Source organism: Procambarus clarkii, chromosome 7, assembly GCF_040958095.1.
Source record: "Procambarus clarkii isolate CNS0578487 chromosome 7, FALCON_Pclarkii_2.0, whole genome shotgun sequence".
In the NCBI taxonomy this organism is placed as follows: domain Eukaryota; kingdom Metazoa; phylum Arthropoda; class Malacostraca; order Decapoda; family Cambaridae; genus Procambarus; species Procambarus clarkii.
This window is the reverse complement of record NC_091156.1, coordinates 49,547,158-49,573,218: the sequence shown is the minus strand read 5'-3', so window position 1 is coordinate 49,573,218 and position 26,061 is coordinate 49,547,158. Positions and strand designations below refer to the sequence as shown.

At 48.9% G+C, this 26,061-nt stretch overlaps 2 protein-coding genes across 2 annotated transcripts; one reads left to right on the top strand and one right to left on the bottom strand.

Annotated features, from left to right (window-relative positions):
* Positions 1-7,828: 7,828 nt before the first annotated feature.
* Positions 7,829-8,750, bottom strand: LOC123761419 (17S U2 SnRNP complex component HTATSF1-like). The gene is made up of 3 exons (XM_069315801.1): positions 8,694-8,750; positions 7,882-8,501; positions 7,829-7,841 (listed from the first exon to the last, which is right to left on the bottom strand). Exons 1-3 carry the CDS (start codon positions 8,748-8,750, stop codon positions 7,829-7,831), a joined length of 690 nt encoding a protein of 229 aa, XP_069171902.1.
* Positions 8,751-20,922: 12,172 nt separating this feature from the next.
* On the top strand, positions 20,923-21,861 carry LOC123761418 (uncharacterized). Its single transcript, XM_045747445.1, has one exon. The coding sequence runs from the start codon at positions 20,923-20,925 to the stop codon at positions 21,859-21,861; it is 939 nt and encodes a 312-aa protein (XP_045603401.1).
* The last annotated feature ends 4,200 nt before the right edge of the window (positions 21,862-26,061 follow it).

The following is a 26,061-nucleotide window of genomic DNA, read 5'->3' as shown; positions in this document are numbered from 1 at the left end:
AGATAAACCCCCATGCACAGATACCGTATTTAAGATAGGAATAGATTAGCTCGTAGTATAATGAAATGAGAGCAGAGTGGGGAGCATAATATCTGAGTTTAAGGAGTATACCGACAGTTTTTGAGAATTGTTTGGCTATATGATGTATGTGGGTGCTGAAGTTTTGTCTCCTGTCTATGTATAGGCCAAAGAACTTTCTCTCATTTTTATTCCTAATGTTAACATTGTCTATCTTAAGTTACATTTGGTTTGATGATTTACTACCAACTACAATGAAGTGGTCTTTTCCCTGTTTAGTGTGAGTTTGCTGGTTGACATCCATGAGAGGACCTTTTTTAAATCGTTATTTACAATATTATTTAGTGTATGTGGGTTGGGGTCTGAATAGATGAAGGTAGTATCATCAGCAAATAGTATAGGTGTTAGAATGTTAGAGCAATTTTGACAAATCATTGATGTATACAAGAAATAGATGAGGTCCTAAAATGCTGTCCTGTGGCACCCCAACTGTCAATGGTATAGTGTTGGGACGTTATGTTATTGATAGCTACATATTGGTGTCTGTCATTGAGATAGGATCGAATAATGCTCAGAGCAAGGCCTCGGATACCATAGTGGTGAAGTTTAAGTAAGAGGTAGTTATGGTTTACAGTATCAAAGGCCTTTCTTAGGTCAATATAGATGCCAATTGGGAGCTCATTTTTGACAAGTGCGGTGCACATTATATGAAGCTGACTAATAATGGCATCATTGGTATTCTTTTGGGAACGAAAGCCAAACTGACAGGGACCTAATATGTTGAATTTTACAAGGTAAGAATAGAGCTGTTTGAAAATAATTTTGACAGATACTTTTGATAGGATCGGTAACTTAACCATATCCTAGCCATATTGACTCCCTAGGATAAGGGTTATATCCTAGTCATAGGAGCTCGTCAGTTTTGTGAGCCTCTGTGAGTTATATTTCCTCATATTTTGAAGTTGGGGATTTTGATGTCAAAATACGACATATTATTCAAAGGACAGGTTAATACCCATTAGTTAACGATGAGAGGGAATTACCAAACGTGTATTGAAAATGGCATAAAATATTGTTTGTATCTACTAGTTAGAGGGTATTCTGATCATCATATACAGCCAAGTCAAATTAGGATTTGAAGTAAAGATTAAATTACAAACTAGGACAGGTTTTATTCTTTAAATAAAAGTTGCAAAGTATAAACAATACTACTTAAATCTTGTATATCTGCATATTATTTACGTATAAATAATAATAAGATTATTATTTATGTATAATAATAAGAAGAAGTAGAATTCAACCAGCATAGCAACTTTTACTGATGAAACGTTTGCAACAATATATTTATGACAAGTAATCTTAACCTATATCAATTGATACGGTCTGTAATGATGCTCTTACACATGTACTTGGGACGTTGACGTTGTGCTGTGGGGAATTTTATTCGCTACTAAGATCAACGAATCTTTTCATGGGAAGTGTACTTGTTGACTGGTGAGTGTGATCATATTGACACTACTCAGTCACCACGGGAGTGTTACTACACCATAACCTCAACACTGCCCACACACACACTACACTCCTCAACTCCACTCTGTCGTCATCCACACTGTCTTTCACAAGAAGTCTTGTGAAAGACAGTGTTTTGTATTGAGTTGGGCACCCTGGGGGTATTGAGGTGGGCACCCTGGGGGCATTGAGGTGGGCACCCTGGGGGAATTGAGGTGGGCACCCTGGGGGTATTGAGTTGGGCACCCTGGGGGTATTGAGGTGGGCACCCTGGGGGAATTGAGGTGGGCACCCTGGGGGCATTGAGGTGGGCACCCTGGGGGCATTGAGGTGGGCACCCTGGGGGCATTGAGGTGGGCACCCTGGGGGCATTGAGGTGGGCACCCTGGGGGCATTGAGGTGGGCACCCTGGGGGTATTGAGTTGGGCACCCTGGGGGTATTGAGGTGGGCACCCTGGGGGCATTGAGGTGGGCACCCTGGGGGTATTGAGGTGGGCACCCTGGGGGCATTGAGGTGGGCACCCTGGGGGCATTGAGGTGGGCACCCTGGGGGTATTGAGTTGGGCACCCTGGGGGTATTGAGGTGGGCACCCTGGGGGTATTGAGGTGGGCACCCTGGGGTAGTGAGGTGGGCACCCTGGGGGCATTGAGGTGGGCACCCTGGGGGCATTGAGGTGGGCACCCTGGGGGTATTGAGGTGGGCACCCTGGGGGTATTGAGGTGGGCACCCTGGGGGTATTGAGGTGGGCACCCTGGGGGTAGTGAGGTGGGCACCCTGGGGGTATTGAGGTGGGCACCTGTGGTGGGAGGGAGCACCTGATGTGCTGCACCTGTGGTGGGAGGGAGCACCTGATGTGCTGCACCTGTGGTGGGAGGGAGTACTTGATGTGCTGCACCTGTGGTGGGAGGGAGCACCTGTTGTGCTGCACCTGTGGTGGGAGGGAGTACTTGATGTGCTGCACCTGTGGTGGGAGGGAGTACTTGATGTGCTGCACCTGTGGTGGGAGGGAGCACCTGATGTGCTGCACCTGTGGTGGGAGGGAGTACCTGATGTGCTGCACCTGTGGTGGGAGGGAGTACTTGATGTGCTGCACCTGTGGTGGGAGGGAGCACCTGATGTGCTGCACCTGTGGTGGGAGAGAGCACCTGATGTGCTGCACCTGTGGTCTGAGGGAGCACCTGATGTGCTGCACCTGTGGTGGGAGGGAGCACCTGATGTGCTGCACCTGTGGTAGGAGGGAGTACCTGATGTGCTGCACCTGTGGTAGGAGGGAGTACCTGATGTGCTGCACCTGTGGTGGGAGGGAGCACCTGATGTGCTGCACCTGTGGTGGGAGAGAGCACCTGATGTGCTGCACCTGTGGTGGGAGGGAGCACCTGATGGGCTGTACCTGTGGTGGGAGGGAGCACCTGATGTGCTGCACCTGTGGTGGGAGAGAGCACCTGATGTGCTGCACCTGTGGTGGGAGGGAGCACCTGATGTTCTACACCTGTGGTGGGAGGGAGCACCTGATGTGCTGCACCTGTGGTGGGAGGGAGCACCTGATGTGCTGTACCTGTGGTGGGAGAGAGCACCTGATGTGCTGCACCTGTGGTGGGAGGGAGCACCTGATGTGCTGCACCTGTGGAGGGAGGGAGCACCTGATGTGCTGCACCTGTGGTGGGAGGGAGCACCTGATGTGCTGTACCTGTGGTGGGAGGGAGCACCTGATGTGCAGCACCTGTGGTGGGAGGGAGTACCTGATGTGCTGTACCTGTGGTGGGAGAGAGCACCTGATGTGCTGTACCTGTGGTGGGAGGGAGTACCTGATGTTCTACACCTGTGGTGGGAGGGAGCACCTGATGTGCTGCACCTGTGGTGGGAGGGAGCACCTGATGTGCTGTACCTGTGGTGGGAGGGAGCACTCCTTGGGTGAAGGTGTTACTCACCTTCTGCTTGGCTTCAGTCTTCAGATAAACGTGACATCTTACTGTGTCAAACTTACGTTGACCTTTAACACCATACATACATACATACCATACACCATACGCTTGGAAGAACATTCTCCCGCCGCTGCTACCCCGTCTGACGATGATGAAGCAGAACTGCTGATATTAATTTGATTACGAACAAACTGTCCGTAGAAAGCAGTATGTAAGCAGACTTTTGCCGTTTTCAAATGGAGCAGAGGGAGAACCACATCTGCTGAATGCATGGAGGAACAACATGTTCTTTCAAGTCTCCTAATTAGTTCTGTAAATGTTGATTGTTGTATATGCGATCTGCTTGCCCTTTCATGCCAGGCATTAGCATTTCTGGCATGAGTGATTAACAACACCAGAGCAGTGTTTTCTCCGACAGGTTCCCAGGAAGCTGAGCTGAATATTGCTATTTCCATTGTCTTTCACGCAATGAAAGGTCTGCATCGCCGATTGCCTTGTGGACATGACGTCCAGCAGCTTAAAGGAGGCCTTTAAAAAGTATAATGAATGTTCCTTTGTTATTTTATTTTATACAAAATCATGCTGAGACATAGAAACTTCAACCTCGTTTGCAACATTAACCTCAAGTGATGATTTAAAATTTTCGCTCCATAAGCACCCAGCATCTTTTATAATGTGACCTTCATATCCATTACAAACAACGTGGCATCTTCAGTAGTTGCAAGGTGTAGGCAACATATTACTATAGGTTGCTGGACGTAGCCATACAACTCTGTGCAGAAGGTGTCCACCATCAAATGTGTATGTTACATTGAGGGGAACGGACAAATCACTTGATGGAAATGTATCGAAAAGTTGAGCAAGAGAGGATTTCTTACCTTCCGGATTGACGTACCATCAGCGAGTGACGGTGGACATGAAGCCATTTCATACGATAAACTCTCTGCCAACTCTTCGTCACTCTGCATTGTGCACAGCACTCTGTGAAAAAAAAACTGGTTTGAGTTAGTCGCAATGTTTTCATTGTTAACCCTTACAACCCTGCTCAGAGCGGACAAAGACTTTGCCCTGTCCTTGAGCCTATACTGGATCTCACTAAAAAGCTTTTGGGATGTCCGATTTCTTAATCTCGATCACAGTTTATTAAACTATCACCAATAATTCCTATGGAGAGAAGTATCAGATCAGGTGAAGATATTTTGCAAGGATGGTGGACATACAACCAGTTCATAAACTTTGGGAAGTTTGCTCTGTCCTGATCTTGTCCTGACGACCTCAGATCTATGTGTTGCTCTGACGATGTACCTTGGACTCCGGCAAATTATTCAATAGCGTCCACAACTCTTGATGTGAATGGCATAGTATGCACCCACTGTGCAAGTGTAGACGCTGTCTCACCGCGACCATGACTAAGTCCACCTGTGCTCTTCACTGACCGCATTAGAACCTGCTCCATGGTCAAGTCTACCCACACACCAGCCCGGAATTTGCTCGATGTGTAAAAAGTGAAAAAGCCTTGTGTAATTTTCTTTTTGACATTTTCTGTTTTTATTTTGTTTTCTACTTGAAGCATTTCTGGAGATTAACATATGCAGATTTTGCGTAGTGAAGGCCAGATGCATGAAAGTATGGCTGTACACTGTATATTTGTAGCTGCCAGTCACTCAAAGTTGTGCAGTGCGCCCATCCTCAGTTTCAGCTTTTCTTTTTTCTTTACATTCCATTTAAACAAATTTGTTACTTTTTCAAGAATCTGGAAGTCAATTATTTTTTTTTAATATTAGATGTGCCATTGAAAAGCGAACTGAAACACTCCTCCTCCCAACACTAAGATATGGTGACATGCTCTGTACTTTCCACAAGGAGAAAAAGGAGCAGCTCAAGCATGTTGGGTCAACAAATGGGCACGAGTTCCTCTGGAATATGCTCGTCCCCTTAGCACATGAACTACGCTATTCTTGGTATAAACTATCTGCCACAGATTTTCTAAGTCAGTGTCCTTCATGACTGCACCAATCGTGCCCAAATATGAAAACGAAAGGAGGAATCGGCCAAGACGAGCTGCTACGGATTAAAATAGACTTTCAGGTGGCGCTGCGAGAACAATGTCAATTGCTTGTGCAAAAAGTGGCCGTTCGTTACCGTCACATTGAACTGACCAGTTTTTGTTCCTTCTTCTTCAGAGTGTTTTATTGAGGGGAATATTGTGGAAACTGGCCACCACGACCCGGCCCACCACGACCCGGCCCACCACGACCCGGCAACCAGGCCCTGCCCCTCCACGTCCTGGTCCTCCACGTCCCGGTCCTCCACGTCCTGGTCCTCCACGTCCCGGTCCTCCACGTCCTGGTCCCCCACGTCCCGGCCCCCGCGTACTGGTCCTCCACGTCCTGGTCCTCCACGTCCTGGTCCTCCGCGTACTGGTCCTCCACGTCCCGGTCCTCCACGTCCCGGTTCTCCACGTCCAGGTCCTCCGCGTCCTGGTCCTCCAAGTCCTGGTCCCCTACGTCCCGGTCCTCCACGTCCCGGTCCTCCACGTCCCGGTCCTCCGCGTACTGGTCCTCCACGTCCCGGTCCTCCACGTCCCGGTCCTCCACGTCCAGGTCTTTCGCGTCCTGGTCCTCCAAGTCCTGGTCCCCTACGTCCCGGTCCTCCACGTCCCGGTCCTCCGCGTCCCGGTCCTCCGCGTCCTGGTCCTCCACGTCCTGGTCCCCCACGTCCCGGTCCTCCACGTCCCGGTCCTCCACGTCCTGGTCCTCCACGTCCCGGTCCCCCACGTCCTGGTCCTCCACGTCCTGGTCCTCCACGTCCCGGTCCCCCACGTCCTGGTCCTCCACGTCCTGGTCCTCCACGTCCCGGTCCTCCACGTCCCGGTCCCCCACGTCCCGGTCCTCCACGTCCTGGTCCTCCACGTCCCGGTCCTCCACGTCCTGGTCCTCCACGTCCTGGTCCTCCACGTCCTGGTCCTCCACGTCCCGGTCCCCCACGTCCTGGTCCTCCACGTCCCGGTCCCCCACGTCCTGGTCCTCCACGTCCTGGTCCTCCACGTCCCGGTCCTCCACGTCCTGGTCCTCCACGTCCCGGTCCTCCACGTCCTGGTCCCCTACGTCCTGGTCCTCCACGTCCCGGTCCTCCACGTCCTGGTCCTCCACGTCCTGGTCCCCCACGTCCTGGTCCTCCACGTCCCGGTCCTCCACGTCCCGGTCCTCCACGTCCTGGTCCTCCACGTCCTGGTCCTCCACGTCCCGGTCCTCCACGTCCTGGTCCTCCACGTCCCGGTCCTCCACGTCCCGGTCCTCCACGTCCCGGTCCTCCACGTCCCGGTCCCCCACGTCCTGGTCCTCCACGTCCTGGTCCTTCACGTCCCGGTCCTCCACGTCCCGGTCCTCCACGTCCCGGTCCTCCACGTCCCGGTCCTCCACGTCCCGGTCCTCCACGTCCCGGTCCTCCACGTCCTGGTCCTTCACGTCCCGGTCCTCCACGTCCCGGTCCTCCACGTCCCGGTCCTCCACGTCCTGGTCCTCCACGTCCCGGTCCTCCACGTCCTGGTCCTCCACGTCCCGGTCCTCCACGTCCTGGTCCTCCACGTCCCGGTCCTCCACGTCCCGGTCCTCCACGTCCTGGTCCTTCACGTCCCGGTCCTCCACGTCCCGGTCCTCCACGTCCCGGTCCTCCACGTCCTGGTCCCCCACGTCCCGGTCCTCCACGTCCTGGTCCTCCACGTCCCGGTCCTCCACGTCCTGGTCCTCCACTTCCCGGTCCCCCACGTCCTGGTCCTCCACGTCCCGGTCCTCCACGTCCTGGTCCCCCACGTCCTGGTCCTCCACGTCCCGGTCCTCCACGTCCCGGTCCTCCACGTCCTGGTCCTCCACGTCCTGGTCCTCCACGTCCCGGTCCTCCACGTCCTGGTCCTTCATGTCCCGGTCCTCCACGTCCTGGTCCTCCACGTCCTGGTCCTTCACGTCCCGGTCCTCCACGTCCCGGTCCTCCACGTCCTGGTCCTTCATGTCCCGGTCCTCCACGTCCTGGTCCTCCACGTCCTGGTCCTCCACATCCCGGTCCTCCACGTCCTGGTCCTCCACGTCCTGGTCCTTCACGTCCCGGTCCTCCACGTCCCGGTCCTCCACGTCCTGGTCCTCCACGTCCCGGTCCTCCACGTCCTGGTCCTCCACGTCCCGGTCCTCCACGTCCCGGTCCTCCACGTCCTGGTCCTTCACGTCCCGGTCCTCCACGTCCCAGTCCTCCACGTCCCGGTCCTCCACGTCCTGGTCCTCCACGTCCCGGTCCTCCACGTCCTGGTCCTTCATGTCCCGGTCCTCCACGTCCTGGTCCTCCACGTCCCGGTCCTCCACGTCCTGGTCCTCCACGTCCTGGTCCTTCACGTCCCGGTCCTCCACGTCCCGGTCCTCCACGTCCTGGTCCTCCACGTACTGGTCCCACACGTCCCGGTCCTCCACGTCCCGGTCCTCCACGTCCTGGTCCTCCACGTCCCGGTCCTCCATGTCCTGGTCCTCCACGTCCCGGTCCTCCACGTCCTGGTCCTCCACGTCCCAGTCCTCCGCGTCCTGGTCCTCCACGTCCTGGTCCTCCACGTCCCGGTCCTCCACGTACTGGTCCCCCACGTCCCGGTCCTCCACGTCCTGGTCCTCCACGTCCTGGTCCTTCACGTCCCGGTCCTCCGCGTCCTGGTCCTCCACGTAATGGTCCTCCACGTCCTGGTCCTCCACGTCCCGGTCCTCCACGTACTGGTCCCCCACGTCCCGGTCCTCCGCGTCCTGGTCCTCCACGTCCTGGTCCTCCACGTCCCGGTCCTCCGCGTCCTGGTCCTCCACGTCCTGGTCCTCCACGTCCCGGTCCTCCACGTACTGGTCCCCCACGTCCCGGTCCTCCACGTCCCGGTCCTCCACGTCCTGGTCCTCCACGTCCCGGTCCTTCACGTCCCGGTCCTCCACGTCCTGGTCCCCCACGTCCCGGTCCTCCACGTCCCGGTCCTCCACGTCCTGGTCCTCCACGTCCCGGTCCTCCACGTCCTGGTCCTCCACGTCCCGGTCCTGCTCAAAGAATCAATGTGTTCAGCAGCATCAGCACTCATCGGTGTTAAGGGAATTTCACTAACTGGACCACAATTAAATTAACGTAACCTGTACTCACTGTAATCACAATAGCGTGATATATCAAATGAATAAATCCACAAGAGCCGGGATGAGGGTTCGAACTTACGTCCAGGATGATCCCAGACGCGCCTTAATCGACCGAGCGTCGAAGAGGCAGAATAACTTGTTGACATAGCCCGAGTGCATGGGAGAATTGGGTAAAACCCTGGTTTGTGTCTCGGAGAGGCTGCAGGATTCATGTGAGAGCAGTAGCAATCCAGGTTTCAATTCTTAAACCATATCGTGGCTCTGTTAATTAAGGCGCGTCTGGGATACTCCTGGGCGTAAGTTCGAATCGTCATCACGGCCCTTGTGGATTTATTCATTTAACGTAACCTGGTTTGTGAGGTTGCTTATCAATAATAGTTTTGTTTGTCCAAATGCGCTTATGTCTACCGCTCATTAGGAAGCTGTTCTAGGAACAGGTTTTTATGCTTGAACAGCTGATGCAGGAGTTACACATTTAATTCCCGCGACACTGGCAGTCCTGTGTCGCGGTGCTGGGGTGGTGAACACGTCTCAACACGCACACGCACACACGCTCATATTCAATATATACAAGTATAATTATATCTGATATTTGCATACCTTTTACACTATATCTTTTATTCAAAGACTTTTTTTTCAAAATATTTCATCGTTTACTTTTTATTGAAGAAAAAACTTAACGTTTAGTGTAGAATATATTTTAAAATCTAAAATATATTCTAAATATATAATATATAAAAGTTTGTGAGGGTACCACCTCTGGTGCCAATGTGGGGACCCATAGCCTCGGAGAAGAAAATAAAAAGTATTCAGAGGAGACCTTGTGGTTTCTCACTGAACACTAATATTATCTTCTCCTACCACCCCCATTCTTTTGTATGTACACATATATATTTACTTTATTTGAAGTTTGTTACAAAAAAGGAGTTACATATGGGTTACAAAGATGGTTGTCATAGGTTGTCGAGTTCCTCCAGCTCCTCAGATGGCGGGAAGGAACCCTGGATGCAGTGCGCATTTCCCCTCTGTATCGCCACACTGAGGCGCTGGAAAAGAAAGCTTGCAGCTCTCGGGTCCCTTGTTGTTTCAATGAGCCTAGAACCCAGTTCCTTCAAAAAACTGGTAGCACTTTTACCCCAGGCGCCGAGCGTCTCAGAAGCAATGGGGACAAAATTGTAGTGGTGATCCAGTTCTCTATACTTACGGGATTTGGCTGCTTCCCTGTGGGTGGCAGCGCCACCTGGTTGTGCAACACTGAGGTTAATGTAGGTGTTAGCCAGGGTTGATACGCACGTGTAGTCCCATACCAACTGCTTGCCATTCTTCCAGGGGTTCACTGTGATACCATCCGGGCGACCAATAAGAGCATCAGAGTTACGGGGCGTTAGGTAACGGGGCTCTCTTTCAGCTGGGCATCCAGCTGTGGTGAGGCTCCTCTTGATGATGTCGTTAACTTCACTGTGCCTCGAGTGCCATCCCCCTGTGCTTTGGCAGAGTAGGCCATGGTGACCGTACCTGTCAGCCACCACCTCGCCGCAAATACACCTATATCTGGTGTGGATTGGGGCAGCAAGGCGGAGGGCCACAGCAATTCGGAGGGCGTGTGGTGTGAGACGCGTGCCAGTTGCCGACATTGGGGTTGCTAACAGGAAATCCCCTGCATGTGGTGCTGCTACTGCTGTGAGGCGAGCAATGTCGTGTTGTGTTGTTGCAGCACCCAGGCACTCTGCAGCAACTTGGTCTACAATGGGACCATCCCAGCTGGATTGCTTGTGGGATTTTGGGGATGGTGGTTGAGGTGATTGGCCTGCACGAGAGGCCCACTCTGTGGCACAGCGTGTAAAATTGGGATCATGTACACCTGCCAGCTGATGTAAGTGGGCAGGTAGAATTTCCTTCACAAGGTCGTCGGATGCTGATAAGGAGGACAGGAAGGCTGGAACAGCGATTTGCGTTGCTGTTCGAACTCCGAGGCCCCCAAGTCTTACGGGAAGAGAGGCTTGTTTCCACTGTAGGTCATCGAGAGAGAGGTTAAGGGCTTTTTCTAGCATTGATTTCAGTAACCGGTCATACTCACTTAGTTTTTGGCTACTGTAAGATGGTGAACACCTCAGAAAGTAGGTTAACCTGGGGAGGGACAGACATCTGGTGATGAGGTAGAGTGCATCATGAGCATCAATATCCTCAATCCTCCCATCCATCCTCTTAAGGTCGGCGATTTTCTTATCAATGACCTCATCGATGGCTTTCAACCCCAGGGGAGCTCCTAGGAGTGTGCTGTCTTCAGGTTTAGTTTTATGGATATTTGGCAGAAGACCCTCTATTCTCTCTACGATGCCCTGGTTGGAACATATTATTTCACATTTAGAAGGGTTCAGGGTGAGGCCTAAAACTGCACCTTGCTCCTGGATTTTTCTGATGTCCTCCAGGAGGGAGTCTTGGGAACCAGCTAGGGTACCATCATCCAAGAACCAGATGTTAAGCTCGCTGGACAGGACCTCTGTGACTTGCTTGATGACTAAGCAGAAAAGGAGAGGAGCGAGGGGGTCACCCTGTTGGACGCCTTCTCGCGAGTCAATTTCATGTTCGCCAAAAAGTAGCTTAAGATCCATACTGTAGCATGAATGTACAAAAGGGTAGAGGGAAGGGAAATGACTATGAACCGCACGGAGTACAGCATCCCTCCGCACCAAATTGAAGGCATTTTTGAAATCTAGCTTGATAAGGGCCTTTTCGTCTGTGATGTTGGCGATGAAGGCTCGAGCTGCATGGGCTGCCGCCTCACACCCTTGTGGAATGCCAAACCCGAGCTGTTTTGGCTTCAGCATGTTGGCCGCTGCATCACTAACTGTTCTTGCAGCTGCCTTTGCGACGAGACGCCGGAGAGAATTGCCCACAGCTATTGGCCTGATCCCTCCATCCTATTTCTTTAGAGCACAGAGAGATGTTCCAAAAAAGATAGGTCTTATGGACGCTGGTATGTTGCCAGCTAGACATGTGTTGGTGAATCTGGTTAGTTCCACCAAGAGGTTCTTTGCAATGTCACCCAGTGCAGGGTTGAGCATTTGCTTGAGGTGGTTGGGTTTTAGTCCTGTGAACCCACCTGCTGATCCTGTAGGGAAGGACATGGCTGCTTTATGGACCACAGATTCAGCCACCCAGAGAGGTTCTGCTCCGGTAGCCCCCACTTGTACAATGTCGTCCTCACGCGGAGCCCTGGGTGGGTGTTTCTCACCTTAGGGCTTGAGCTGTTGCGGCATCTCTGTCGGCAATTGAGTCCTCACTGGTGATGACTCGTATTGCGCCAATAGTGTTTCCTTCTTCTATTTTCTTGGTGACTGATGTTCTGATTTTTGATGTCTCGGATATGCCATTGTTGCTCTTCCTGCCGTGGGTGTTTCTCGCGCGAGTGGGAAGGCGCACCTGGTTGTCCTCCCTGGGAAAATCATTTATAGCTTTGATGACTGAGGCAGCTAAGGTTTTGTCTCTCCTTGCAGGGGTGGCTAGACATATGTTGCCAAACATTAGGAGGTTGTGCCATGCTTGGGTCGTTCCAGGAGAGTCGTTGACCTTTCTCAGGAGGGCAGATAATTTGGCTGCTGCATGGGGGCGGGCTGCTTTAGGGATGTGTTGCAAGGTTCTGGCCGATGTTGCTTTGATAGCTTCTAATAAATTTTCTGTGGGAATGAAGGTCTGGGAGGTGTTTTGCCTTACGGGCGGTGTGGGCTGTTGATTGGTGTTCTCCCTGGGAGGGCGCCCAGAACCCAAACACCTGGCTCCGTTAAAGTAATGAATGCGCACATTATCGTCACTCAACCGGATATAGCATAATATATATAATATATATATAATAATATATAATATATATATAATATATATATAATATATAATATATATATATCTAAATATATATATATATAAATCTTTATTCTAAAATATATTTTAAATCATAAAAATTGATAAAATTATTAAACAAATTTAATCAATTTTATATTACATTAAAGAGCATTCTCTTAAATCCATTAAAAAAATCGACCTTCCAGATCCATCAGTTCGCCTGAAGTAGCTGTTTCCTGAAACCTTTCAAGAAACAAATATGGCCGACATCCTTTTTAAAGCAGAGGAAAACCCACAACGGGATATTTTTGGAGGTGCTGAGGTGGGCACCCTGGGGGTATTGAGGTGGGCACCCTGGGGGTATTGAGGTGGGCACCCTGGGGGGTATTGAGGTGGGCACCATGGGGGTATTGAGGTGGGCACCCTGGGGGGTATTGAGGTGGGCACCCTGGAAGTATTGAGGTGGGCACCCTGGGGGTATTGAGGTGGGCACCCTGGGGATATTGAGGTGGGCACCCTGGGGGTATTGAGGTGGCCCCTCGAGGGTTATTGAGGTGGGCACCCTGGGGGGTACTGAGGTGGGCACCCTGGGGGTATTGAGGTGGTCACCCTGGGGGTATTGAGGTGGTCACCCTAGGGGGTATTGAGGTGGGCACCCTGGGGGTATTGAGTTGGACACTCTAGAAGTATTGAAGTGGGCAACCCTGGGGGTATTGAGGTGATCACCCTGGGGGTATTGAGGTGGTCACCCTAGGGGGTATTGAGGTGGGCACCCTGGGGGTATTGAGGTGGGCACCCTGGGGGTATAGAGGTGGGCACCCTGGGGACATTGAGGTGGGAACCTTGGGGGTATTGAGGTGGCCCCCCGAGGGTTATTGAGGTGGGCACCCTGGGGGTATTGAGGTGGGCACCCTGGGGTTATAGATGTGGGCACCCTGGGGGGTATTGAGGTGGTAACACTAGGGGTATTGAGGTGGGCACCCTGGGGGTATTGACGTGGGCACCCTGGGGGGTATTGATGTGGATACCCTACGAGTATTCAGATGGGCACCCTGCGGGTATTGAGGTGGGTACCCTGGGGGGTATTGAGGTGGACACCCTGGGGGTATTAAGATGGGCACCCTGGGGGTATTGAGGTGAGCACCCTGGGGGTATTGAGGTGGGCACCCTGGGGGTATTGAGGTAGGCACCCTGGGAGTATTGAGGTAGGCACCCTGGGGGTATTGAGGTGGATACCCTATGGGTATTAAGATGGGCACCCTGGGGGTATTGAGGTGGGTACCCTGGGGGGTATTGAAGTGGGCACCCTGGAGGTATTGAGGAGGGCACCCTGGGGGTATTGAGGTGGACACCTCGGGGGTATTAAGATGGGCACCCTGGGGGGTATTGAGGTGGGCACCCTGGGGGTATTGAGGTGGGCACCCTGGGGGGTATTGAGGTGGTAACCTGGAGGTACTAAGGTGGTCACCCTGGGGGTATTGAGGTAGGCACCCTGGGGGTATTGAGGTGGGCACCCTGGGGGTATTGAGGTGGGCACCCTGGGGGTATTGAGGTGAGCACCCTGGGGGTATTGAGGTGGACACTCTGGGGGTATTGAGGTGGTCACCCTGGGGGCATTGAGGTGGGCACCCTGGGGGTATTGAGGTGGGCACCCTTTGAGTACTGAGGTGGGCACCCTGGGGTTATTGAGGTGGGCACCCTGGGGGTATTAAGATGAGCACCTTGGGGGTATTGAGATGGGCACCCTGGGGGTATTAAGGTGGGCACCCTGGGGGTATTGAGGTGGGCACCCTGGGGTTATTAAGATGGGCACCCTGGGGGTATTGAGGTGGGCACCCTGGGGGTATTAAGATGGGCACCCTGGGGGTATTGAGGTGGGCACCCTGGGGGTATTAAGATGGGCACCCTGGGGGTATTGAGGTGGGCACCCTGGGGGTATTGAGGTGGGAACCCTAGGGTTATTGAGGTGGGCACCATGTGGGCACTCTCCTTGTCCTACCCTCGTCCTTCCCTCTCTCACTCGTTCAGAACATTTATTACGGCCACAAAAGCACGAGGGTAGTCGCAGGTGGACGTGAGAAAGGCTGTTAGACCTGACACAATCTCACCATAGATACTAAGGTGTTGGTGCAGAAGCCCTGTGTGTGCCACTCTCTAGAACAGGTCACTGTTATACATCAACTGGTGTGTGAAGGTCGTGGCATCAACTGGTGTGTGAAGGTCGTGGCATCAATTGGTGTGTGAAGGTCGTGGCATCAATTGGAGTGGGAAGGTCGTGGCATCAATTGGAGTGCGAAGGTCGTGGCATCAATTGGAGTGGGAAGGTCGTGGCATCAATTGGTGTGTGAAGGTCGTGGCATCAATTGGTGTGTGAAGGTCGTGGCATCAATTGGTGTGTGAAGGTCGTGGCATCAATTGGTGTGTGAAGGTCGTGGCATCAATTGGGGCGTGAAGGTCGTGGCATCAATTGGTATGTGAAGGTCGTGGCATCAATTGGTGTGTGAAGGTCGTGGCATCAATTGGTGTGTGAAGGTCGTGGCATCAATTGGGGCGTGAAGGTCGTGGCATCAATTGGTGTGTGAAGGTCGTGGCATCAATTGGGGGTGTGAAGGTCGTGGCATCAATTGGTGTGTGAAGATCGTGGCATCAATTGGTGTGTGAAGATCGTGGCATCAATTGGTGTGAGAAGGTCGTGTCATCAATTGGTGTGTGAAGGTCGTGGCATCAATTGGTGTGTGAAGATCGTGGCATCAATTGGTGTATGAAGGTCGTGGCATCAATTGGGGTGTGAAGGTCGTGGCATCAATTGGTGTGTGAAGGTCGTGGCATCAATTGGTGTGTGAAGATCGTGGCATCAATTGGTGTGTGAAGGTCGTGGCATCAATTGGTGTGTGAAGATCGTGGCATCAATTGGTGTGTGAAGATCGTGGCATCAATTGGTGTGTGAAGGTCGTGGCATCAATTGGGGTGTGAAGGTCGTAGCATCAATTGGTGTGTGAAGGTCGTGGCAACAATTGGGGCGTGAAGGTCGTGGCATCAATTGGTGTGTGAAGGTCGTGGCATCAATTGGGGTGTGAAGGTCGTGGCATCAATTGGTGTGTGAAAGTCGTGGCATCAATTGGTGTGTGAAGGTCGTGTCATCAGTTGGTGTGTGAAGGTCGTGGCATCAGTTGGTGTGTGAAGGTCGTGGCATCAATTAGTGTGTGAAGGTCGTGGCATCAATTGGTGTGTGAAGGTTATGGCATCAATTAGTGTGTGAAGGTCGTGGCAGCAATTGGTGTGTGAAGGTCGTGGCATCAATTGGTGTGTGAAGGTCGTGGCATCAATTGGTGGTTGAAGGTCATGGCATCAATTAGTGTGTGAAGGTCGTGGCAGCAATTGGTGTGTGAAGGTCGTGGCAGCAATTGGTGTGTGAAGGTCGTGGCATCAATTGGTGTGTGAAGGTCGTGGCATCAATTAGTGTGTGAAGGTCGTGGCATCAATTGGTGTGTGAAGGTCATGGCATCAATTAGTGTGTGAAGGTCGTGGCAGCAATTGGTGTGTGAAGGTCGTGGCAGCAATTGGTGTGTGAAGGTCGTGGCATCAATTGGTGTGTGAAGGTCGTGGCATCAATTGGTGGTTGAAGGTCGTGGCATCAATTGGTGTGTGAAGGTCGTGCCATCAGTTGGTGTGTGAAGGTCGTGGCATCAGTTGGTGTGTGAAGGTCGTGGCATCAATTAGTGTGTGAAGGTCGTGGCATCAATTGGTGTGTGAAGGTCGTGGCATCAATTGGTGTGTGAAGGTCGTGGCATCAATTGGCGTGTGAAGGTCGTGGCATCAATTGGGGTGTGAAGGTCGTGGCATCAATTGGTGTGTGAAGGTCGTGTCATCAGTTGGTGTGTGAAGGTCGTGGCATCAGTTGGTGTGTGAAGGTCGTGGCATCAATTAGTGTGTGAAGGTCGTCGCATCAATTGCTGTGTGAAGGTCGTGGCATCAATTAGTGTGTGAAGGTCGTGGCATCAATTGGCGTGTGAAGGTCGTGGCATCAATTAGTGTGTGAAGGTCGTCGCATCAATTGCTGTGTGAAGGTCGTGGCATCAATTAGTGTGTGAAGGTCGTGGCATCAATTGGCGTGTGAAGGTCGTGGCATCAATTGGGGTGTGAAGGTCGTGGCATCAATTGGTGTGGTGTGGTGTAAAAGGTCGTCAGTCAGATGTGATAAATTAGATAAAGTGATATTTAATGATCTCTCACTCTCATAGAGAGAGAGAGAGAGAGAGAGAGAGAGAGAGAGAGAGAGAGAGAGAGAGAGAGAGAGAGAGAGAGAGAGAGAGAGAGAGAGAGAGAGAGAGAGAGAGAGAGAGAGAGAGAGAGAGAGAGAGAGAGAGAGAGAGAGAGAGAGAGAGAGAGAGAGAGAGAGAGAGAGAGAGAGAGAGAGAGAGAGAGAGAGAGAGAGAGAGAGAGAGAGAGAGAGAGAGAGAGAGAGAGAGAGAGAGAGAGAGAGAGAGAGAGAGAGAGAGAGAGAGAGAGAGAGAGAGAGAGAGAGAGAGAGAGAGAGAGAGAGAGAGAGAGAGAGAGAGAGAGAGAGAGAGAGAGAGAGAGAGAGAGAGAGAGAGAGAGAGAGAGAGAGAGAGAGAGAGAGAGAGAGAGAGAGAGAGAGAGAGAGAGAGAGAGAGAGAGAGAGAGAGAGAGAGAGAGAGAGAGGAGAGAGAGAGAGAGAGAGAGAGAGAGAGAGAGAGAGAGAGAGAGAGAGAGAGAGAGAGAGAGAGAGAGAGAGAGAGAGAGAGAGAGAGAGAGAGAGAGAGAGAGAGAGAGAGAGAGAGAGAGAGAGAGAGAGAGAGAGAGAGGAGAGAGAGAGAGAGAGAGAGAGAGAGAGAGAGAGAGAGAGAGAGAGAGAGAGAGAGAGAGAGAGAGAGAGAGAGAGAGAGAGAGAGAGAGAGAGAGAGAGAGAGAGAGAGAGAGAGAGAGAGAGAGAGAGAGAGAGAGAGAGAGAGAGAGAGAGAGAGAGAGAGAGAGAGAGAGAGAGAGAGAGAGAGAGAGAGAGAGAGAGAGAGAGAGAGAGGAGAGAGAGAGAGAGAGAGAGAGAGAGAGAGAGAGAGAGAGAGAGAGAGAGAGAGAGAGAGAGAGAGAGAGAGAGAGAGAGAGAGAGAGAGAGAGAGAGAGAGAGAGAGAGAGAGAGAGAGAGAGAGAGAGAGAGAGAGAGAGAGAGAGAGAGAGAGAGAGAGAGAGAGAGAGAGAGAGAGAGAGAGAGAGAGAGAGAGGAGAGAGAGAGAGAGAGAGAGAGAGAGAGAGAGAGAGAGAGAGAGAGAGAGAGAGAGAGAGAGAGAGAGAGAGAGAGAGAGAGAGAGAGAGAGAGAGAGAGAGAGAGAGAGAGAGAGAGAGAGAGAGAGAGAGAGAGAGAGAGAGAGAGAGAGAGAGAGAGAGAGAGAGAGAGAGAGAGAGAGAGAGAGAGAGAGAGAGAGAGAGAGAGAGAGAGAGAGAGAGAGAGAGAGAGAGAGAGAGAGAGAGAGAGAGAGAGAGAGAGAGAGAGAGAGAGAGAGAGAGAGAGAGAGAGAGAGAGAGAGAGAGAGGAGAGAGAGAGAGAGAGAGAGAGAGAGAGAGAGAGAGAGAGAGAGAGAGAGAGAGAGAGAGAGAGAGAGAGAGAGAGAGAGAGAGAGAGAGAGAGAGAGAGAGAGAGAGAGAGAGAGAGAGAGAGAGAGAGAGAGAGAGAGAGAGAGAGAGAGAGAGAGAGAGAGAGAGAGAGAGAGAGAGAGAGAGAGAGAGAGAGAGAGAGAGAGAGAGAGAGAGAGAGAGAGAGAGAGAGAGAGAGAGAGAGAGAGAGAGAGAGAGAGAGAGAGAGAGAGAGAGAGAGAGAGAGAGAGAGAGAGAGAGAGAGAGAGAGAGAGAGAGAGAGAGAGAGAGAGAGAGAGAGAGAGAGAGAGAGAGAGAGAGAGAGAGAGAGAGAGAGAGAGAGAGAGAGAGAGAGAGAGAGAGAGAGAGAGAGAGAGAGAGAGAGAGAGAGAGAGAGAGAGAGAGAGAGAGAGAGAGAGAGAGAGAGAGAGAGAGAGAGAGAGAGAGAGAGAGAAGTTTATTACATTACTAGTTTAAAACAAGTTTTAAACTAGTAATGCATACAAAGTGATACGGAGGAGTAATGCATATAAAGTGATACAGAAGAGTTTCGTAAACAAGTATTGTAACAAGTGTTGCGGACAAGTTTTTATTACACAAGTAGTACAACAAATATTTTTATATTACAGGAGAGCCCATTGGTATTCAGGAAAACCTTGTTCTTGGAGGAGGAGGAGGAAGTAGTAGTGAACAATCTCCATCGCATAATTATTATTATTATTATTGTTATTATTATTATTATTATTATTATTATTATTATTATTATTATTATTATTATTATTATTATTATTCCAATCCATTCCATGGACCCTAGAGCAGGCAAGCTGGGGAGGAAAGGCTGGGGCGAGGATGTAAAAGGTTGAGCAGGGAACAGGATACAAGTCAGAGGAGGAGGGAGATACAGGTCGGTGGCCCAACCACCGTGGGACAAGACTTGCAGCTGATGCTGTTTTTGTCTTGCTGGTAGGTTGGTTATCTCAAGGCTGCTCGCGGCTGTGTCTCAAGGCTCCTAGCGGATGTCTCAAGGATGCTAGCGGATGTGTCTCAAGGATGCTAGCGGATGTGTCTCAAGGCTGCTCGCGAATGTGTCTCAAGGCTGCTAGCGGATGTGTCTCAGAGCTGCTCGCGGATATGTCTCAAGGCTCCTAGCGGATGTCTCAAGGCTCCTAGCGGATGTCTCAAGGATGCTAGCGGATGTGTCTCAAGGCTCGTAGCGGATGTCTCAAGGATGCTAGCGGATGTGTCTCAAGGCTGCTCGCGGATGTGTCTCATTGCTGCTCGCGGATATGTCTCATAGCTGCTCGCGGATATGTCTCAAGGCTGCTCGCGGATGTGTCTCATGGCTGCTCGCGGATGTGTCTCAAGGCTGCTCGCGGATGTGTCTCATGGCTGCTCGCGGATATATCTCAAGGCTCCTAGCGGAAGTCTCAAGGATGCTAGCGGATGTGTCTCATGGCTGCTCGCGGATGTGTCTCAGGGCTGCTCGCGGATGTGTCTCAGGGCTGCTCGCGGATGTGTCTCAAGGCTGCTCGCGGATGTGTCTCAAGGCTGCTAGCGGATGTGTCTCAGAACTGCTCGCGGATGTCTCAAGGCTGCTCGTGGATGTGTCTCAGGGCTGCTCGCGGATGTGTCTCAGGGCTGCTAGCGGATGTGTCTCAGAGCAGCTCGCGGATGCAACCCGTTCTCGCAAATTTGATAAGTCAATATTGACTTATTAAATATGTGCATAGGTGACATACTTAACATAATAGTTTCCCTTGAAAAATTTCATAGAAAACACCGACCTTACCTAACCTACTTAGTATGTTAAGATAAGCATCTTATTGCTTCGTAATTACAATTATTGCCTAACCTATACCTATAATAGGTTAAGTAACAATTGTAATTACGAAGCTATAAGATGCTTATTTTAACATACTAAGTAGGTTAGGTAAGGTCGGTGTTTTCTATGAACCTTTTCAAGGGAAACTATTATGTTTAGTATGTCACCTATGCACGCAACTAATAAGTCAATATTGACTTATTAAATTTGCGAGAACGGGTTGGCGGATGTGTCTCAATGCTGCTCACGGATGTGTCTCAAGGCTGCTCGCGGATGTGTCTCAGGGCAGCTCGCGGATGGGTCTCAAGGCTGCTCGCGGATGTGTCTCAATGCTGCTCACGGATGTGTCTCAAGGCTGCTCGCGGATGTGTCTCAGGGCTGCTCGCGGATGGGTCTCAAGGCTGCTCGCGGATGTGTCTCAAGGCTGCACGCGAATGTGTCTCAAGGATGCTAGCGGATGTGTCTCAAGGATGCTAGCGGATGTGTCTCAAGGCTGCTAGCGGATGTGCCTCAAGGATGCTAGCGGATGTGTCTCAAGGATGCTAGCGGATGTGTCTCAAGGCTGCTCGCGGATATGTCTCAAGGCTGCTCGAGGATGTGTCTCAAGGCTGCTCGTGGATGTGTCTCAGAGCTGTTCGCGGATGTCTCTCAAGGCTGCTCGAGGATGTGTCTCAAGGCTCCTAGCGGAAGTCTCAAGGATGAGACTTGGATGGAAACAAATGGGCAAAGTTTCTTTCACCCTGAATGCCCCTGTTACCTAGCAGTAAATAGTTACCTGGGTGTTAATCAGCTGTCACGCGCTGGTTCCTGGGGGTGGAGGCCTGGTCGAGGACCGGGCCGCGGGGACACTAAAGCCCCGAAATCATCTCAAGATAACCTCAAGATAAGGCAGCACGCGGATGTGTCTCAAGGGTGCTCGTGGATATGTCTCAAGGGTGCTAGCGGATGTGTCTCAAGGATGCTAGCGGATGTGTCTCAGGGCTGCTCGTGGATGTGTCTCTAGGCTGCTCACGGATGTGTCTCAAGGATGCTAGCGGATGTGTCTCAAGGATGCTCGCGGATGTGTCCCAAGGCTCCTAGCGGATGTCTCAAGGCTGCTCGTGGATGTGTCTCAAGGCTGCACGCGGATGTGTCTCAAGGCTGCTCGTGGATGTGTCTCAGAGCTGTTCGCGGATGTCTCTCAAGGCTGCTCGAGGATGTGTCTCAAGGCTGCTCGTGGATGTGTCTCAGAGCTGCTCGCTGATGTGTCTCAAGGCTGCTCGCGGATGTGTCTCAGAGCTGCTCGCGGATGTGTCTCAAGGCTGCTCCAGGATGTGTCTCAAGGCTGCTCGTGGATGTGTCTCAAAACTGCTAGCGGATGTGTCTCAAGGCTGCTCGCGGATGTGTCTCAAGGCTGCTCGTGGATGTGTCTCAAGACTGCTCGCGGATGTGTCTCGGGGCTGCTCGCGGATGTGTCTCAAGACTGCTCGCGGATGTGTCTCAAGGCTGCTCGTGGATGTGTCTCAAGACTGCTCGCGGATGTGTCTCAAGGCTGCTCGCGGATGTGTCTCAAGGCTGCTCGTGAATGTGTCTCAAGACTGCTCGCGGATGTGTCTCGGGGCTGCTCGCGGATGTGTCTCAAGACTGCTCGCGGATGTGTCTCGGGGCTGCTCGCGGATGTGTCTCAAGACTGCTCGCGGATGTGTCTCGGGGCTGCTCGCGGATGTGTCTCAAGACTGCTCGCGGATGTGTCTCAAGACTGCTCGCGGATGTGTCTCAAGACTGCTCGCGGATGTGTCTCAGGACTGCTCGCGGATGTGTCTCAGGGCTGCTCGCGGATGTGTCTCAGAGCTGCTCGCGGATGTGTCTCAAGGCTGCTCGCGGATGTGTCTTGCAGGAGGCCGGGCTTCTCGTCAAGGATGTGGCGGTGTTCTTGCTAGACATCATCATCTTCCTCTTCGTCTGTGTCTTGCTGCACGTAGACATGATCTGCCGGTCGTAGAGGACCGGAGTGGAGGCCGGCTCCGTGACCAAGTGCCGTAGCTGTTATTATTATTATTATTATTATTATTATTATTATTATTATTATTAGACAGAGAACTCATATTAACGTGATATATCAAAGAACAGATCCACAGAAGTCTTGATGAGGGTTCGAATCTATGTGCTAGGTGTTCCCATACGCGCTCTAGTCAACTGTAACAAACCATGTACGATAAAAGCGTCGTGGTGGTACAGTTGACTAGAGCTCGTCTGGGATCACTCAGCCAACAGGTTCGAACCCTCATCAAGGTACTTGTGGATTTGTTCATTATGGTTAGTGTTATTATTGTCTTTTGTGTTGTTATTGTCTTTTTTGTTAGTGTTATTGTTGTCGTATTGTTACTGTTGGTGTTATTGTTGTCGTATTGTTACTGTTGGTGTTATTGTTGTCGTATTGTTACTGTTGGTGTTATTGTTGTCTTATTGTTACTGTTGGTGTTATTGTTGTCTTATTGTTACTGTTGGTGTTATTGTTGTCTTATTGTTACTGTTGGTGTTATTGTTGTCTTATTGTTACTGTTGGTGTTATTGTTGTCTTATTGTTACTGTTGGTGTTATTGTTGTCTTATTGTTACTGTTGATGTTATTGTTGTCTTATTGTTACTGTTGATGTTCTTGTTGTCTTATTGTTACTGTTGGTGTTATTGTTGTCTTATTGTTACTGTTGATGTTCTTGTTGTCGTATTGTTACTGTTGATGTTATTGTTGTCTTATTGTTACTGTTGGTGTTATTGTTGTCTTATTGTTACTGTTGGTGTTATTGTTGTCTTATTGTTACTGTTGATGTTCTTGTTGTCGTATTGTTACTGTTGGTGTTATTGTTGTCTTATTGTTACTGTTGGTGTTATTGTTGTCTTATTGTTACTGTTGATGTTCTTGTTGTCTTATTGTTACTGTTGGTGTTATTGTTGTCTTATTGTTACTGTTGGTGTTATTGTTGTCTTATTGTTACTGTTGGTGTTATTGTTGTCTTATTGTTACTGTTGGTGTTATTGTTGTCTTATTGTTACTGTTGATGTTCTTGTTGTCTTATTGTTACTGTTGATGTTATTGTTGTCTTATTGTTACTGTTGGTGTTATTGTTGTCTTATTGTTACTGTTGATGTTATTGTTGTCTTATTGTTACTGTTGATGTTCTTGTTGTCTTATTGTTACTGTTGGTGTTATTGTTGTCTTATTGTTACTGTTGGTGTTATTGTTGTCTTATTGTTACTGTTGGTGTTTCTGATGTCTTTAGGTTCCATGTTATTGATATAAACATCATTTATGGTTCTTTGGAGGTTTTGATGTATTTTTCTTTTCATATATATATATTATAAAACACGAAAACGGCTAATTTAAATTGAGTTTCTCTGTGAGATTGTTCTCTGATGTTGGCGTTTGTTACTTGTTTGCTGTTTGTACATATATGTTGTATTTTGGTAAACTCGAAGTTAATATTGTATTTACCAATAGTGCAATAAATAACTTTAGAGTCGTGATTCGTGAGGTATTGGTAAAGGTTGTTCTTACCTTGCATTGTTTAATCTGGGTAAACATGTGGTTTTGTGTTATATTTTGATGTTCTTTCCAGTCGTAAGTATTGTACCTGCGGTGTGTTGTTTGCTTCTGTGTTGTGTATGTTCTTGTTTAATTGTCCTTTTGAACTTTCGGTTAAAAGCTCGGTTGTTTATTTATTAATCTGTGTGACCAATTTGGATGTTTTTGGTACTTTATTTTATTTGAACATATCTTGTGATTTTATATAAAAGAAAAAAAACAAAAAAGTACTGTTAGTTTGTTTAGTCCTATTTTACCTGATTTGTTTGCTAGCTACTAACACTCTAGTGGCCCCGTGGAGGACAGGAATCCGGCGGCTTTGCGAAGTTATTTTAATATTTCCTGATTATTTTCGACTAGCTGAATTTTAAAGTTCAGTAGAGTTTTGGCATTTACGACTTCGGCGGGTAGACAGTTCCCTGGGTTTATAACCCTGTAGGTGATAAAGCATCTCCTGTTTTCAGTCTTTGTGGCTTGTTGAACATGATAAGATTGTTTCTTGTCTGCTTAACATCTGACCTTTTGAATAAGTTGTCTGAGTCAATATCCTCCAAATTGTTCAATATTTTACAAGTTTTAATGAGATCAGCCCTGTCACGTCTGGATTGCAGTCTTCTTAGCTCAGTGGCCCTCAACCGTTTCTGGTATGAGAGTGGAATTAGTTCAGGAATTATTTCCATATACCGGCATTGAACTTTCTCTACAGTAGATGTCTTTCCGAAGAAGAGGTCTACAGGTTTGGATACAATTATCCAGGTGGGGGCGCACCAGGTATTAATACACTTGTACAACTACCTTCTTTTCCTTGATTAAAAGTTCGTTTGATTATTCCTATGATTTGGTTTACATTTTTTACTGAAGCTCCCACTTGTGCAACTTTCAGTGATTGATGGATTCTGACTCCAAGGACCTGTTCTTCGTCAGTCTGCTGGCAGCCAGTGTGGTTGATTTGGAAGTTGTGCTGTGCATTGTTATGCCCAATATGCAAGGTCTTGCATTTTTCGCTATTAAAAAGCATTTGAAAGTCTTCTGACATTACTATATATCGATGTTTATAAATGTATAATGTTTGTATTCTTCATCTATCTTGTAATTTTTCCCATAACCATTTCTAACAATTTCCTGGTAGCGAAAATCTATTGCAAAAAATTATTAAATATTATAAGCTTCTAACAGGTTCAAGTAATGTTGCCTAGTATTACTGTGGCTATGTAATGTTTAAATTTAAATAAAGGGGACATTAGATCCCGATTTCCCAAAAAATGCATTAAATAAAAACTGGTTCGATTTCAATCAAGCTTTTTTGACTAGTTGTATATGAAAAGGGTTTCATCTGGCCCAAGTCTCAGCATCGTAGCATAAATAGGAAGGGAGAAAAAATATTGAAGTAGGTGTCAAAATTATTCCAAAATGTTCAAAAACGATTATCAAACACAAGTGTCAACTGAGATCATGTCTATGACTCTCAGCTATCACAATAGCATATATTAAAAAAAATGTATTATAATTAGTTTTATTAGAAAAAAATTTAAGTTAAAAAACTATTTTTTTTCATTTTTGTTTTTATTGGACGATTTGCATGAAACTTATACAACTGACTGCACATAGGCCTATCTGTAAGGAGAAAACTATTTTTCTGGAAAAAACTGATTGATGTCAACCTCAGCCACAGACAGCAGCACCATAGACTTTATTATTTTCGTATTTATTTTCTAGTAACATAAACGTTCAAATAACCTTTTCATTTTTTATTAAATTTACATGAAACATGCACCTTGTATGTAAAATGTATGCCTCTAAAATCGGTAGTACGTTTTTTTTCCTAAGTTCATTTATTGATTTTATAATAGCAATAAACCTGACATACTTGCATAATTTTGGACGGGAACTTTGAAAATTTGTATTAGGAAACCTAAAGATGTTTTGGAAAATACCTTACTACCGATCCTTTATTATATGCTAATGTGTCAGAAAAGTGTTATAGAATGAATATATCTGAAAGGTGTTTTTTTTTTATATAGACTTGAAAATGTGTAAAATTCGTTGAAAAAAACAAAAAAAATCTTTTCTATTTACGCAATTTCTATTTTCTATTTATTTATTTTTTCTATTTACGTACTGAAACTTGGAACAATTGCAGCCCTTTACATATACAACTAGTCAAATAATATTGGTTGACATTGAACAACTTTGAGTAAACAATACTGCCCACTTAAGTTTGCTTCACTATGCGATGGTGTTACATACTCTGTAGTCTTATAATGAGCTTCCATTGTTAGTGTTCTTAACCCTATACTAATTTATCTCCTAACATTTGAGTCTGCTTCCCACTCTCAGAACATTCTTTCTGTTTATTCTCGTCGCCCGAATTTTGTTTATTTGATCATTAATTATACTACTACTTACCAGATTGATTTTAAAATTGTTCTCTTGGCCATTTCAATCTAAGTAACTTAGTAAATAGCATAAGGAACCTGAACGTTTGGTATGTTGCTCTTTAATCCGCAGTTTCCAGGTGCAGTCACAGTGAGAGGTTGTGTTAGCTGGAGCTCCAATTGTAGTAACATTATTATTGCAATAATGGAAGGATTAGTGAAGGATTTGATAAATCTAGTTGGAACTCTGAGAGCAGAGATGGATTCCTTACGTGAGGAGGTACGA

Excerpts from the sequence above, each read along its gene's own strand:
- LOC123761419 (XM_069315801.1), bottom strand. The coding sequence starts at position 8,750 with ATGCACTCGGGCTATGTCAACAAGTTATTCTGCCTCTTCGACGCTCGG. Across the intron at positions 8,502-8,693 it reads TCGACGCTCGGTCGATTAAG|GACCGGGACGTGGAGGACCA; the intron begins GCGCGTCTGGGA and ends TTCTTTGAGCAG.
- LOC123761418 (XM_045747445.1), top strand. The coding sequence starts at position 20,923 with ATGTCTCAAGGCTGCTCGTGGATGTGTCTCAAGGCTGCACGCGGATGT.